Here is a 16,226-nt window from a genome sequence, read left to right as displayed (position 1 = left end):
CTTAAGATGGCCAGAATTTCCTGTTTCTGCAATTTGTGCTAATATGTTATTTTGGCTGAAACAGTAGAAAATCTGGCCTTCCACAGATATGTATTTGAAAAAGATAGGAGTATTCGGGTGCCTTGGTGGCTCAGTTAGGCTTCTCACTCTTGATCTCAATTCATATCTCAATCTCAGGGTTGTGAGTTCAAGTCCTCTGTTGGGCTCAATGCTGGGCATGGAGCCTACTTTTTTAAAAAATGGTAGGAGTATTATAATAGTCTTCTTCATACTCTGTTATATCAAAATCCATTGATCTGTCTTGCTTTTTTTTTTTTTAAGATTTTATTTATTTCATGAGACACACAGAGAGAAAACAGGCAGAGACATAGGCAGAGGGAGAAGCAGGCTCCATGCAGAGGGAGCCTGACGTGGGACTGAATCCCAGGTCTCCAGGATCTGGCCCTGGGCTGAAGGCGGTGCTAAACTGCTGAGCCACCCGGGCTGCCCCGTCTTGCATTTTGAATAGATTTTTACCTATTACGATTATTGAACATTATGTTCATTTATAAAATACTGGTTCACTACGTTAAAAGATCTTCTAGGGCAGCCCCGGTGGCACAGCAGTTTAGTGCCACCTGTAGCCCAGGGCGTGATCCTGGAGACCCTGGATCGAGTCCCACATCAGGCTCTCTGTATGGTGCCTGCTCCTCCCTCTGCCTGTGTCTCTGCCTCTCTCTCTCTCTGTCTCTCTGAATAAATAAATAAAATCTTTTAAAAAAATAAAAATAAAAAATAAAAGATCTTCTAAATGTTGACATATTCCATTACATAATACCAAAAATATTCACATTCACTAATATCACCATCACTATCATCAAAAAAGTCTAAGTACTAGAGGTGCCAAGCCCACTGTACAGGACACAGTTTTCTGAAATTCTAATTTCAATCAGAATTTTCCATGAAAGCTCAAATTTTATCATTGATAACAAATATTGTCATTGTTTTCCTTGAAAACAGGCTCGCTTCATTTTTAATAAGATGTCTGCCAAATAACCAAGTCTATAAAACAATATTCTGTCAATTTGATTTTTAGGCAAAAATGGTGTTCCATGAAAAAGTGGCTAGCTCAGCTGGCAGCTCAAACAATCACACAAGTGTTTCTCCTTGAGATAACCCTCAATATGCAAAAATGTCTTAATGTATTACCCAGTTTGCTACATAGAATATTAAAAAGATGCACAATTAAGGTTTAAATTTAATAGTAGTAATAATTGTAACTGCTTTATCAAGGTCATTCATAAGTCAAACTGGGTTTGTTTGTTTGTTTTTTTTTCTTTTAACTGCAAGTGTGTGGTGGTGAAGAATATGACTACAAGTACAATCTGTCCCACTGCCTTGATTCTTGCTAGGGTGTCAGCAGTTCTACCTATCATTGCTTATGCAACATCAGTGTGAGTATCACCACAGTGGAAAAGGAAAATAATATCTCAGTGCTATTATAAAAATAGCTCTGACCTTAAGATTCCCCTTTACAAAGTGCCTTGAGGGCTCCATCAGCCACACTTCCAAGAATCATTAGACTAGACTACAATAAAATTTTTAATAAGAAAATCAAGTACACTTAGTAAGGGTAAGAATTATTCCATGAAACTTGCTTTAGTCACATATATATCTAAATAAATATTTATATAATACTAGTTTATCACATAAAATAGGTATCATGGGTCATGGTCAAAATAAAAGCTTGCAAAACAACCTCTAGCCCATACTAACTACTCCCTTCTTAAAACAACTACAGCATTTACTGAGCATTAGTTGACTTTATTCTGCCACAGACTGATTTCTCAATGAATTATGTATGTGCCTATGCCTTCTATTTCCAAATAGAACATAAGCTCTCAAACTACATCATATATATCTTTGTATATTCTCCCAATGATTCTAGATACATTGCAGGTTAGCAAAATAAAAGAATTTTTAATGAATTTCCTCATTACTTCATAATAGGCCTAAGAAGCAATTTGCCTACAGCATAATAAGCCCACAAATAGTCCTAGCTTTGACGTGTCACAAATAATTCCATGCATAGTAGAGAAAAGGAAGTACAGTTGTTTGTATCACACTGACTTATGTCCGTGATACTCAAACATCCATGATCATGAAATGTTAGTTCATCTCTGAGCTTCAAATTCTTCCCCTTCTAAATAACACCACCTATCTCACAGAGTTGTTACAAAGATTAACTGAGAAAATACATGCAAAGTGACGTGTATAGTACCTGTTCCTTAGCAGGACACCACAGCTAAAGAACAATAATGAGAAACAACGCCTTATTTGTACATAACACTTCACCACCTACAAAACATTGGCAGGTCTGACAATTATAGGAACACAGGTCTCAGGGGGGATCACAGAGACCATCTAATTCTAACCCAGCTCCCTTATCTGCACTCTTCTCACCTCATCCCACACTCAACACACAGACCTTACAGATAAGAAAAGCAAAGTAAAAGAAGGTTTTAAATGGCTTTCTCATAGTTATAGTCTGTGAGGGGCAGAACTTTTAACAAACACATCCTCTTATTCATAACAATGCTGCTAAATAGAGAACATTATTCTCATTTGATTAAAAAGAGAAACTCAAGTTCCAACCTCTTTAGGTAAAGTGACATGTACAAGGTCTCACAGGCAGTAAACAACAAAAAGGAGCATGGAACCCGAGTCTTCCAATTCCAAGTTTGGGGTTCTTTCAACTAATTAGAAAGCTACCTAAGAATATGAAATTCACTTTGTGCAATCATTGATAATTATCTTCATTTGGATCAGAATGAAATAATAGACACAATTATCCAAATATTTATTATGGTTAAATATGCCAATTGATAACCACTAACAAATTTGTTTGTGTTGCGATATTTATTTCTAACTGGTGTTTCCATGAACTGAAGACTTCACAGCTTTGGCATTTAAAAAAAGATAGCTATTAAACAGCCTCAGAATATAAAGGAAATATATCCCAAAAGGATAATTCTGAAACATTCAAAAAATCCCTCTAAGAAAAGCAAGCAAACATGTTGAATATCATAGTCTTAATTTAAATTAACACCTTCGCCAAAAAAGGTCAACATAAACAAAATAAATTTCACTTAACTGGTATACATTGGCTATTTCAGCTTTTGTAACAGTCTCATTACTTACACTGCTATTCAACATAATGTCAAATCAGCTCTGCTGCTTACTAGCAGAGTCACCGAGGCAAGTTACTCAATCTTTCTGATCTGTAGAATATACGTATCATGCCTATATATCTCAGGGATGTTAAGATTAAGCGTAACGTACGCAATGTGCCTAGGAGTGTACCTACCCTACAGAGGAAAGTTATAACCATTTTTATTATATGCTTTGAGTTCACAATCCTGTCATATCCCTCAGTCCCCTCATACCTGGATGACTGAATGAAATGGACCCGTCTCCTGCCCCTGCGATTGCTTCCAATGCCCTACTGGCCACCACTGTTGACCCTCTGACTTAAGCTCTCTGGCTATCTATTTCTGGTGTACCAACAGCAAGTCCCTGAACTTCCTCTTACTGTATTAATTCCCTGATCAGGAAAAAAAAAATTACTGCTCATTAACTTATCAATTCAGTGATCTTCTGATAATCACCATGTTAATTCTTGCTTGGAACTGACCTAACAGACCTCAAATGAAACCATCAGAATTTATGGACTTTTTTCTATGCCATTTTTTTTTTTTTTTTTAAGTAGGCACCACACTGGGTCTGGGCTTGAACTCACGACCCTGAGATCAAAACCTGAGCTAAGATCAAGAGTCAGATGCTTAAAGTACTGAGCTACCCTCTATACTATCTTTTTAAAAACCACAAACATAATTGTTTTAAACATATGGTCAACTATAAAGAATTCATAAAAGAGCTACCTCTCCCAGATCTCATCACATCTTGACTCCTGTACCAGCTCAACTACTTAACTCCTGCAGTTCTTCCTCTTCCACCCCTCTTGGATGAGTCTCATGGGGAAAAAGTAGCAGAGAAAACTATCTGTACAGTTTTCTATCATATAATTAGATGCTTGAGATAACTAGGAGAAGGGCAAGAGGCAAGACACTACACAGGGAGGATGGATAGATTTCTGAGGGGACAGAACTACATACAGGTTGATCATTGCTAGAAGGTGGAAGAAGGGGCACTAACATATGCAGGCACTGCAATGTGCTACATAATCTCATGGTCTAGGGATTACTTCCATTACCAGGTGAAGAGACTGAGTGAGACGCAGAGAAGTTAAATGACTGGACCAAGTCCAAACAGCTAGTAACTGGTAGAGCCAGAGCCACAGTTCTAATTCTGCTCTCCCACTACATGGCACACAGTAACTCAGTCCAGAAAAGCATTCATCCCTAGGCCAAGCAGTAAGGGAGGTAAAGTGCATTCTCATCTACACGAAAGCTTAGCTAGACTGTTTCTCTTCTAACAAAGGGAATAACTGAGAGATGATTCACCTTTAACACATAGTTATGGCCCAATTACTCCCATTGGTGGAACAAAAGCAGTGTTTCTTACATTTTAACATACATACAGGTCACTGTAGGGTTATCGTGTTAAAAATGCAGATTCTGATTCAGTGGGTTTAGGGTGGTACCAAGATTCTGCATTTCTAACAAGCTGCCAGGAAATGATGAAGCTTCTGGTGTTTGGACCATTCTCAAAATAGATTATACTCAGTGGTCCCCAAATCTGGTTGACCATCAGAATCATCTGGGAATCATTTAAAAACAATAGATCTCTGCCACCCCCTCCTCCCTCTCCTGGACACTCAGAGATGTATGGGGCCTTCTACCTCATAATTCTGTAATTCAAAGAAATGTGTGACTATTAATGACAACAACTAAAGCAAGCATGGACTGAGAACATAATAGAGGTCTAAGTTCTTTACACATTAGCTTATTTACCCCTAAGTGCCACACTATCAAATTGGTACTTATAACACTATTATTCCTAGTTATACATGAGGAAATCCACACCTTGGGGCTGTCACTCATCACCTGTCCAAGGTCAGTCAGGGAGTAGAGAACGGGGTCTGTTCAAGACATAGCCAATCTGATTCCAAAGAGTCTGTGGTCTCACACACACCACATAATGCTGCTTCCCACACTACCCAATGGTAATGTCATTGATTTTAACAGACAATCTTGAACAAATACATCCAAATGGGTCACCTCAGAAGATGACCCTAGGAAGGCTTTGCTCTTATTCCTCAGATGCTGCCATCATTCAAAACATTGCCTCTGCTAAACAAAACAATCAAGGGCTCTTTATCTGCACCTGAAAATACCTTTAGAACCTCCATCTATGACTTGAAATATCTTTAACGGGGATAAAAGCTTGTCATTTGCGCATCAATTTGATTTTCTGACAACCCTAAATCGGGAAAAGCCAATTCAAAGAAATCTAGTCTCAGATCAACTAGGTATTTTTTTAAATAAAAAATTCAGTGTTAGGTACTGAAAATGTTTTCCTTATCTCTCATCTCTGAAGTGGATTCCAAACGAGAGTTCTTTATGTTTTGCGCAATGCCTGTATCACTAGAGCCAAAGCGACTATTTTGAAGGGCAGTACTCATTTGGATGCACAGATTCTGTTATATTTGTTTTAAAAGGAAAAAAAAAAAAAAAAAAAAGAGCCTCTCAGTCATTCCAAAAGAAACACATTTGCCCTTCACTAACAATACGAACACACAGCATATGTTCAGAATGACTGTGTTGGAGCATGCAGTTTTCCTTTCTGCTGCAAAAGCAACTGTTTTGATTCCCTTTCAGATTTTTTTTTACATAAAAAGTGCGTTTTATTCATACACACTCAACCACAGAAAAATAAATACGATAATCAGGCATTAATGAAGCATTTAGCTGCATGCAGCACCATAAAAGGCATCGTACAAAGGCAACTACATATCCAAATGTGTGCACAAATACTCTCACATCCAAGGAATAAAAGGCACATACAAACACTACAGGGAATAAACTATAAGAATATCATTTCTGCATCTAGATTAGCTCCTTCATTAAACGAATACATCCTTTTTCAACAAAGAAACTATTCTGCAAATTCAGAATGATTTACAGATTTTTAAAAAGCAGGCATTAATGCAGATGAGCACAATCCCACAGAACCAACCTCTCTGCTTGAACTGGACTCCCCACACCTTACTGAAGTCAGAATTCCCCTGCACAAACTCCCACTCCGCCCCCCCCCTACGCACACCCAACTCCCCACCAACCTCACAGGGGTTCCTGGGCTGGTCCATGGAATCTGATGACATCACTCTCTCTTCCTTCCTGGAATTCTAAACCCTGCTGCTCTCCCCTTGCACACAGCTACCATCTCCATGGCAACCTCACCTCCTCCTGCTTCCCTATTGGCTTCATGGAGCAGGATACACAAAAAGGTTTTCCGTTTTCCCCACCACCACCCGCCCCAAAAAAAATGATGCTTTCAACAGGAACCTGAGCTAAATTTAGCTACTTGGGATTCAGAGTCCTATGACTAAGAAAATACAGAGAACCATCGTCCTTCCTGCATTCCACCCTCCTCTCAACTCCACCCTGAAGTGGCTGCTTCACCTCCTCGCCCCCAACCCAAAAGACAATGATAGTACCTGCTGAGCATCAAAACAGCTGGACTGACCCACATACAAGATTGGTATACACAGCAAATTCTTACACCCACCTCTCCTCCCAGGAGAGAGGGAAAGAAGAGAACAAAAATAAAAGTATGCACCGATCAAAAAAATAGTTGGAACATTTCATGTGCTGAGCATCACACTTCTGCTTCCTTCCATCCAGAGCCAAGGACTGGGAACTCCATGCCTAAAGGCAGAAATCTCTCAACTCTTACAACCGGATTCTCCTATTTGCTCGGTATTATTTCCTCCACGAGAGGAAACGAGCTAAGCCTGGAACCACAAATCCTGGGTCCAATTTCCCATCCCAGGGACTGACCTGCTCTGGAAACTGGAACAAGTTCTCACATCCCTCATCTAAAAGCAGCTCCCACACAGGGATGTAAGAATTACTGACAAAATTAATGTAAAGTAGTTTAAGTCTCTGGGCCAAAGGGATTGAATAAATAGAGAGTAAGTTGACATCATTAGTAGTGAAATTCCAGTGGATATTAACAGAAATTAATAAGCCCCAGAGGAAGAACATCAACTTCTAGAAAATGATTCTTTTATAAGCATAGATATACCACAAAATATGCGTAATTTCTTGAACCACAGACAGTTACCCCAATAGTTTCTACTTCTGGTAAAATCCAGCTGTACTTACCTCATCTACCAGCCAATCTCTGATTGGTACTCAATTTGGGAGGCAGCCCTACTTCTTCAAGCTGCTTAGTCCTAACTCTGACTTTGAACTTGCTGCTCACTCTCCCTAAGTGATGACTAACTAGGAGCCAGGGCTTCATTTTCCAGCTCAGCTACCCACTGCCCATTCTCAGAAAGTAGTTTTTTGTCAGAGCCATATTTGATAGCTGAACACAGAATCAACCTAGTGGCTGTGTCCTATATGACTCCCAAGGACAAAGCATCAATTGTAACCAAGTAGGAAAGGCTCCAAGCAGGTCAAAGCCCTGTAGTATGAAAGAGAGTGGATTAAAATAAGACACACCCGGGAAAATTATATTTTCGGTTTGCAGGGCAAAGACTCAGCTCCAGGGCACCAATTCCACAGTGAAAAAATAGACAGGAAAGGAAAATGATTTCGTGTCATAAGAAAGAGTCATTTACCCCAAACAGCATTTAAACAATTGCTGTTAAACAATTTGGAACATTTAGCAAAACATTTGGAACATTTAGAACATTAAAAGGCCCACCAGTTAACACACAGGCATCCAGAAGAGTCTTTACAACAGCTGTGGGAAACAGCAAAGGATGCAGTATTTGCTAATAAACACATTACAGGGGAAGGAGAGGGAGAAGGACCTCAGTCTGAGTAGCCCATCCTTGAGATACATGCTTTCCTATCTCACCCCTCCAGACTCCTAACAAGCCACCTGTCTGAAACCCTTGCTGTGTACACCTTCCTGAGGTCAGATGGTTCCACAGGCTACAATGAACTCTCTTCTGAAATACCTTATTTTTAACACTCTTAAACAGAAGGTCAACCACCTTGTACTACAATGGGAAGATGCAGCCCAGCGTCCAAGATGCCCATCAAATCAATTACTGAGCTTGGTTCGTGCTGGTTATCGTTATGAAATCCACCCACAATGGCCTGGACTAAAGTGGGCCACTGCAAACGCAGCTCAATTTACTTGCTTGTTTTGTTCATACGAGTATTAGGTGCCCTTACAATGCACCAGGGAAGTTTTACAGGGCTTGTCATTTATTCTCAGAATAAAACCAAACAACTGCAAGTGGTATACCTTCTTACCTCACTTTGCAAACAGGGAAACAACAGTTCCAGAGATGTCAGTGTGACCAAAGTTATAGAACTCATTCTTTAATTTTTTAAAGAGCCAAGATTCTAACTCAAATCTATTGGACTTTGAAGCTGCTCCTTTTTCTACTTGGCCTCCTATTTATAGACAGTTGAGGTTGGAAAAGGAACATCTAAAAATCATTTCATATCTGCGTTTTCTTAAGTCATCAATAAATGTATCTTCAATTTGTTGCTTGACATCAAGATCAAAGTTACACTTTTTTCATATTCCTAACAGTATTAAACCCTAAGGAGGCGCTCAATACTTACTAATTTATTATTCTAATCCTATTATTCTAAACTTCTGGACAAATGGCAATGATTCTACTCAGATCTTTTTAAATTAAAATTGGTTTGAGAAATTACATGCTGAAGTGAAATGACAAAACTTCAGATAACATATTCTGGAATTTAATTTTATAATATTTGAGATGAACAAAATCATCACTCTTATAATGCCTACACTGGTCCAGTCATAATGTCCTAATGCTGCTGGTTTTAATCCATAAACCCTAATGCAGTCAGGATCTATACATTAGATTTATGATTTCTAAATTCTGTATATAGAACCAGAGCATTTCAAAGTATTTCTCCAGGGATTTCACTAAAATTAAATCAGCTGATTAGAAAACCAAGCTAAAGAGGCCAAGGTCATGTGTCTGGTATCCACGTGAACCAGTTAGCATCACTCTCTCCTACTGCCACAATATGCACCCTGTTGTAAATATACATCTCTGGCTTTAAGAAAGTAATGCAAAGTAACACTTCTTCTGAAAAAAAAACATATCTACTGATATCAAATACTCTAATTGGCTTTTGTTCTTTAGAAAGCAGCTTCTGTCTTTCAGAAAACATGACAATTGTTCATCTTTCAATATTTACTGAGTACCTACCTCAGGCCAGTTGATAGTCTCAAAAGGGTAGCACTGGAGGACAAGTAAACAGAGTTCAGTGTAATATGTGATGCAGCAGAGGTTTAGATGAGTACAGTTAGAGTACACAAGAGGAAATGGCTAACTCTAGAAGGTGTCACCAAGAATGAGCTCCAGTAGTTCACTTAGATAAAGGTGGCAGGGGAGGGCCTTCCAGGGGAAGCAAAGATTTACAAAGGAATAGTCATAAGACAACATAGCAAACTTAGGATAACTTTCAAGTATTTTTGAAGTATTTTGCTAAGGCCAAGTTAAGCATTGAGAGATATGGCCAACTGAGAGAAGGCAAGGCAACATCTTTAGATTTTCTACCTCATCCAGGTTAGATTTTCCTAAAATGTCTTACTTGGAGTTAGACTTCCTTTGGGGGAGGGGGGTGGATTTCCATGTGGAGAGGAGTGCTCTTTATAGTGTCCATGATAAAAACAAAGGTCAATAACAAGCTTCATAGCAGAGGAAATCATCAAAAAGGCAACCTACAGAATGGGAGAAAATATTTGCAAGGCATATTATCTGATAAGGGGTTTATATTCAAAATATATAAAGAACTCCTACAACTCAATAGCAAAACAACAAACAATCCAATTATAGAATGTTCAGAGGATGTGAGCAGACATTTTTTCAAAGAATACACAGATGGCCAATAGGTACATGAAAAGGTACTCAACATCGCTAATAATCAGAGAAATGCAAATCAAAACCTCATGTCTGCTAGAATGGCCATTATCAAAACCATAAGAAAAATGAGTGCTGGTGAGAATGTGGAGAAAAGGGAACCCTAGGGCACTGCTGGCAAGAATCTAAATTGGTTCAGCCACTATGGAAAAAATATGGAGGTTCCTCAAAAAATTAAAAATCGAACTACCATATGATCCAGCAATTCTACTTCTAGGTATTTATCTGAAGAAAACAAAAACACAGATTCAAAAAAATACCTGCACCCCCATGTTCACTGCAGCACTATTTGTAATAGCCAAGACAAAGGAACAATCTAAGTATCTACTGATAGATGAACAGATAAAGAAAATATGTATATATACAATGGAATATTATTCAGCCATAAAAAGAAGGAAATCCTGCTGTTTGTGACAAGATGAATGGACCTTGAGGGCAATAGGCTACGTGAAATAAGACAGAGAAAGACAAATACCATATGATCTCACTTACATGTGAAACCAGAAGGGAGGCAGGGGAAATGCAAACTCATAGATACATAGAACAGATTAGTGGTTACCAGATGTGGGGTATGGAAGTGGGAAAAATGGGTGAAGGTGGCCAAAAAGCACAAACTTCCAGTTATAAAATAAATGAGGAACAAAGATGTTAGAAATAACTAAATTTTTTTAAAAAACAAAAAGATGTAATATACAGCATGGGAACAATAGTTAATAATACTGTGTTATATATTTGAAAATTGCTAAGAGTAGATCTTTTTTTTTTTTCAAAGTTTATTTTTAACTTTTTTTTATTAAGTAAATTCTATGCCCAATGTGGGGCTCAAACTCACGATCTCAAGATCAAGAGTCACATGCTCTTGATGTGGCTCAACTGAGCCAGCCAGGCACCTTGCTAAGAGAGTAGATCTTAAAAGTTCTCAACACAAGAAAAAAAAAAATGTACAACTATGTGTGGTGAGGGATGTTAGGCAGACTTACTGTGGTAAGATCATTTCACAATATATACATATATTGAATCATTATGTTGTACACTAGAAGCTAGTATGTTATATATCAACTATATCTCAATTAAAAAAAATAAAAGTCCAAATGAGGTGCATCCATCTGAAAATGAAGCCTTACTAGCTGAGAACCTTTAATGGAGAGATTCTTCTGTCTACAAAGCAAAATCCAAATGTGCTGCCCTATGAGGCAAAGTTTCCTTATTATTCCTTATCTCTCAGAGAATTGGTTTGGAAACTCATTGGTGTAGTTTATTCACCAATTTTCCTTTCCCACTGATATTTGAAACTTAGTATGTTGAACATGTGACAACCAAACCTAGATGAGTAAAAAGAAGCATCTTCGCGTTCACAGAACACCCCTGACATATAAACACATAAATGTATGTGCACACCCACATTCTACCAGCTTTGACAGACAAGATTAGTAACTGTATGAGGAGAAAAGCTATCTGCTGCATCAATCACTGCCCAAAAGTAGAATCTAATTTTTTTTATTTATTTATTCATGATAGTCACACACAGAGAGAGAGAGAGAGAGAGAGAGAGAGAGAGGCAGAGACACAAGCAGAGGGAGAAGCAGGCTCCATGCACCGGGAGCCCGATGTGGGACTCAATCCCGGGTCTCCAGGATCGCGCACTGGGCCAAAGGCAGGCGCTAAACTGCTGCGCCACCCAGGGATCCCCAAGTAGAATCTAATTTTTAAGCAAAATTTTTATTGAAGTGACTATATATACACAGAAATGGGCAATGAAAAGTGAATTTCCTCAAAGTGGACCCACTCATGTAACCAGCATCTAGGCAAAAAACAAAAAAACACTATCAGCGCTCTAGAAGCCCATCTCACACATGTCCAAAGTCATTCCTATCAGCCCACAATAACTAATTAACAACATAAACTCACTCTGCCAGTTTCTGAACTTAATATAAATGGAATCAATCACACATTATATACTTTTTTGTGCTGGCTTCTTACATGCATTATATTTGTGAAACTGGTCCATTTGTTGAATGTGGCAATAGTTCCATTGTCTCACTGTAAAGTATTCCATTGTAAAAATATATACATCATCATTTATTGATAAACATTTCAGTAATGTTGAAAGGCATTTGTGTTCCCTCCAGCTTGGAGCTACTACTAAAAAAGCTGTTACACACATTCTTATCTGTGTCTTTTGTTGCACATACATACACATTTCTGTTGGGTACATACAGGAGTAGAATTGCTGATTATTGGGCACACTTTGGCAGATACCGCCAAATGCCAGTTTTCCAGTACATGAGTATTCGTGATGCTGAACCACCTCATTAATGCTCGGTGATGTCCACCTTTTTCATTTTAGCCATTCTGAAATTAGTATAGTAGTATCTCACTGTGGTTATCTGCTTTACTCTAATGATTAATACTACTACTTTTTAAGCATTTGGATATCACCTTTTATGAAGTATCCAAATCTTTTGCCCATTTTTTTCCTGGACTGTTCTAAGACTGATAGGACTTCTTTTATATATTGATTTGTATCATTTTTTTCCTTTATAGTATTAATGCTCTGGTTCAAGTAAATATCATGAGAATATTCTCATATGTCTTCCTATAGAAACTTTAATACAGTAGCATCTAAAATGTGTATTTTTGGAGCACCTGGGTGGCTCAGTCAGTTAAGTGTCTGCCTTCAGCTTGGGTCATGATCCCAGGGTCCTGGGAGCGAGCCCTGCACTGGGCTCCCTACTCAGCAGGGAGCCTGCTATTCCATCTCCCTCTGCCTGCCACTCCCCCTGCTTCTGCTCTGTCAAAATAAATAAAATTTATTCTGTCAAATAAATAAAATCTTTAAAAATAAACAAAATAAAGTAAAATGTGTATTTTTGAAATTCCCCACACATCAGGTATGTGTATATAAACAAGTGAGGTTTGCTTCCATCAACCAACTCAAACAATCGAATTAAAGCAAGATTACACTGAATTAAATGTATTAAGCACCTCTTATGTGCCCAGGACTGTGTCAGGTGCTACATGTAGTATGTAAGTGATTAATCTTAGCTAATGGCATGACACTCAAGTATTAGCTGTGAGGATTTTGACATCAGAGCTCAAAAACAGTAAATAATCCTCTACCATCCTGAGCTATCCAAGCAAATTTCTATTTCAATAAGGAACAGCAGGACAAGGTATTACATTATTACTGCTTTTGCTTCTTCAATATACACATCTAAAAACCACATCATTTACCAATTTTCAGAAGAGTACACCTAAGATCTTAATAAGATAACAGCTACAAATTCAGTAGTTTATGGCTCAACTACCTAAAAGAAACAGCTAGATCTGGAAATTATGCAATTTTTCCTGAAATAAAAAAATCTCACTCTAGCTAGAGAAGAGTGGGGCAGAGAAGGGAAAAAATACATATGTATGCACACATATTCTCACACTCCTACACAACCCTACATTTTTTCTTTAAATGTTTTCCAATTTTCTTACCCATAATTACTTATCCTTTTTCTTCCTGATCTTGGAGAGAAAGGTTATCTTTATAAAAGAAGAAGAATAGCCAAGCCTAAGAAAGAGTCTCAGTGAGTTAAGAATCAAATTATTATGATCCCTTTATGAGAGGTACATTTAGGAAGGTCAATTCTGGGATGAGAAGTTGAAGGGGTTAAATGAAAGAATTGTCATTAAACCAATTCAGATGAGCAGAGTTTTTAAACCAGAGTCATTGAGTTTTCCTTATTCTCCCATTTTGTAATGATCCTCAAAATAGAATCATGCTACTCTTCCAAACATGTAGAACAGAGAGAAAAGAACAAGTCTGCTCATTTTAGAGGTCAAAGTAGACCAGATGCTTCAAAGCCTGGGCTTCTAAGCCTTAAGCATATTTTCTGAAATAATGTAAGAATCCATTAGCAGAACCTAAGGGATGACCTCAAGCTAAAACAGTTTATTACCTTGTTTATGAGATAAAAAAGAAGCCTATGAGATTAAAACTCTTTTATCCAGAAAATTTTCAAAGTCAGCACTCTGACCCAAAATAACAGGCAAAGGCTTGACCAGCTAAGAATTAAGCTCTTCAACAAGAACCATAATTTCCCATAGTACTCATTCATTCAACCAATTTTTATGATGTGTACACTTACTATGGTCCCATAGTCTAGGGACCATGAATACAGTGTGAAAAACTGACATAGTCCCTGCCCTCGTTTATGGACAAATTGTGGACAAAAACATTGTACCAAGTAAGCAAGCATTTGGTTACAAATCATGATAAACATTAAAGAAAACTGGGGAAGGGCAGCCTGGGTGGCTCAGTGGTTTAGCGCCACCTTCAGCCCAGGAAGTGATCCTGGAGACCCAGGATCAAATCCCATGTCGAGCTCCCTACATGGAGCCTGCTTCTCCCTCTGCCTGTGTCTCTGCCTCTCTCTCTCCTTGTGTCTCTCAAAGAAAATTGGGGTAAATGTACTTTAGGTTAAAGAAGGCCTCCTTCAGAAGATGATATCTAACTAATTAAAAAAAAAAGTGAAAGGAATCTTCCTAGTGATTCCAACCAAAGACGTCTGGTCAATTCACCCCTACTAACTCCAACTCATTCTTCCAGTTTCTAAGATTACCTCCACCTTCAACTTATCCCTGTATTCTGAATGTTGTCTCTGCTCAAATTAATCAAGATTTCATGATATGGTCTCCTTGAACTAGAAACTGCAGTTGAGGGCCTCTCTCAGTACAGTACTGACAGCATTTGACAGTATTTACAGTAAGTGTGCATCCCAAAGACAGCAGAGAGCTGCTCAGGCAAAGCAGGGGTCTCAAGAGCCCCTCATGTAATCTCCTTCCAAGATGCCATAGAAGATGAGCAAAGGTGTCTATCTGCCTCTAAATCAGAACCTCTGCCTTTCTACTATTTCAAAAGCAGCTCTTGTACAACTGCATATGAGTCTACCATTATCCCAATAAAAATTCCAATTAAAATAAAGCAACTCTGAGAGCCTCAAGCCTCTCTATAAACAGTTAAATGGTTCATCTCCTTCCTTTTTCCATTATCAGCTTTTTATATATCAAAGGCATGAAGTCAGCATGCCTAAAAAGGAAAGAAGATGACAAAAAAATCCTGTCTGGTTTACCTCCGCTTCCTAGTCCCCTTGCCTCTCTGACCTCTTCATACATACATACATATATGCATAAAATGTCCCCTTGCAAGAAGTTTTAAATGATCTTTAAAAAATTTTAGTTACTGCATTTCCCTTAGAATTTTTTTCTAAGAAGAACTTAGAACTAATACATAACTCAGAATGTGAGAGAACATATGCACCTTTGGATCCAGAATATAATGAGTTGAAGCCGTCCCTGATGGTTGGTTACTGGCTATGTGACACTGGCCAAGTGCAGTTTCCTCTTCTACAAATGGAGTTAAGATCACCACGTTAGTGAGGTAAGAAGAGTATGATACTTGTCAAACAACTGCCACTCAAAAAACAAACAAACATACTTAGCTGCCTTCTCTCCTTCACGCCCAAAGAGAGATTAAAAAAATAAATAAATAAAGGTAAGAGGGAAGATCTTACCGAAGAAATTCAAATTGAGAACATTATTACAAGGTTAAAAATACCAGGTAATTCTCCATTAGCTCAATGCCATATTGCTAAGACTCACTCATAAGAAGGGTGACTATGTGACCTAGCTTAAGAAATCCAAATTTTAAACACTCTGACCCATTATTTCCACTAACAACAGAATATCCCAGAAATTTAAATATTTCCATTTCCCAACTATATCTCCCAGACCACCTCACTATCTAGACACACTGCAAAATTCTTTCACAGGACAATATATTCCACACATTTGGCTCAAAAAAAAAAAAAAAAAAGTGATCACCAGATTTACATGAGGGCAAAGAAGGCACTGAAAGTATGGACAGGTCAGGAAAACAAATCTATGCTGCTGGGAAATCTATGCCTACATAGTATTTTTCAATATATCTGAATAAATTCTCATTTATGCAACAACATGAATACAATAGCCAAATGGGTCAGAATAAAACTACAAAGACCCAGGTAAAACCCAGGACCACATTTTGCAACCATCAGCTAGAGCCAAAAAAATGAGATTCAAACACCAAGCATACCCCCTCAAGTCTAAC

The 16,226-nt window shown here is 38.1% G+C and overlaps 1 protein-coding gene and 1 long non-coding RNA gene across 22 annotated transcripts in view; one reads left to right on the top strand and one right to left on the bottom strand.

Moving 5' to 3' along the window:
* Positions 1 to 16,226, bottom strand: part of RBFOX2 (RNA binding fox-1 homolog 2) — a 273,798-nt gene that overhangs the window by 203,537 nt on the left and 54,035 nt on the right. The window contains exon 1 of one of the 21 annotated variants that reach the window (XM_072844139.1): positions 6,281 to 6,381. The exons of the other annotated variants lie outside the window; for them this stretch is intronic. Coding sequence (XP_072700240.1) covers positions 6,281 to 6,322 — 42 coding nt within the window. The 5' untranslated portion in view covers positions 6,323 to 6,381. Of the gene's footprint in view, positions 1 to 6,280; positions 6,382 to 16,226 lie in introns of those variants that run through there. 21 annotated transcript variants of the gene reach the window in all.
* Positions 6,350 to 8,418, top strand: LOC140642919 (uncharacterized). Its single transcript, XR_012039289.1, has 2 exons — positions 6,350 to 7,064; positions 8,040 to 8,418. It is a non-coding gene; the product is annotated as an uncharacterized lncRNA (long non-coding RNA).

This window comes from Canis lupus, chromosome 11 (assembly GCF_048164855.1).
Source record: "Canis lupus baileyi chromosome 11, mCanLup2.hap1, whole genome shotgun sequence".
Classification (NCBI taxonomy): Eukaryota; Metazoa; Chordata; class Mammalia; order Carnivora; family Canidae; genus Canis; species Canis lupus.
This window is presented reverse-complemented; position numbering and strand designations above follow the sequence as displayed.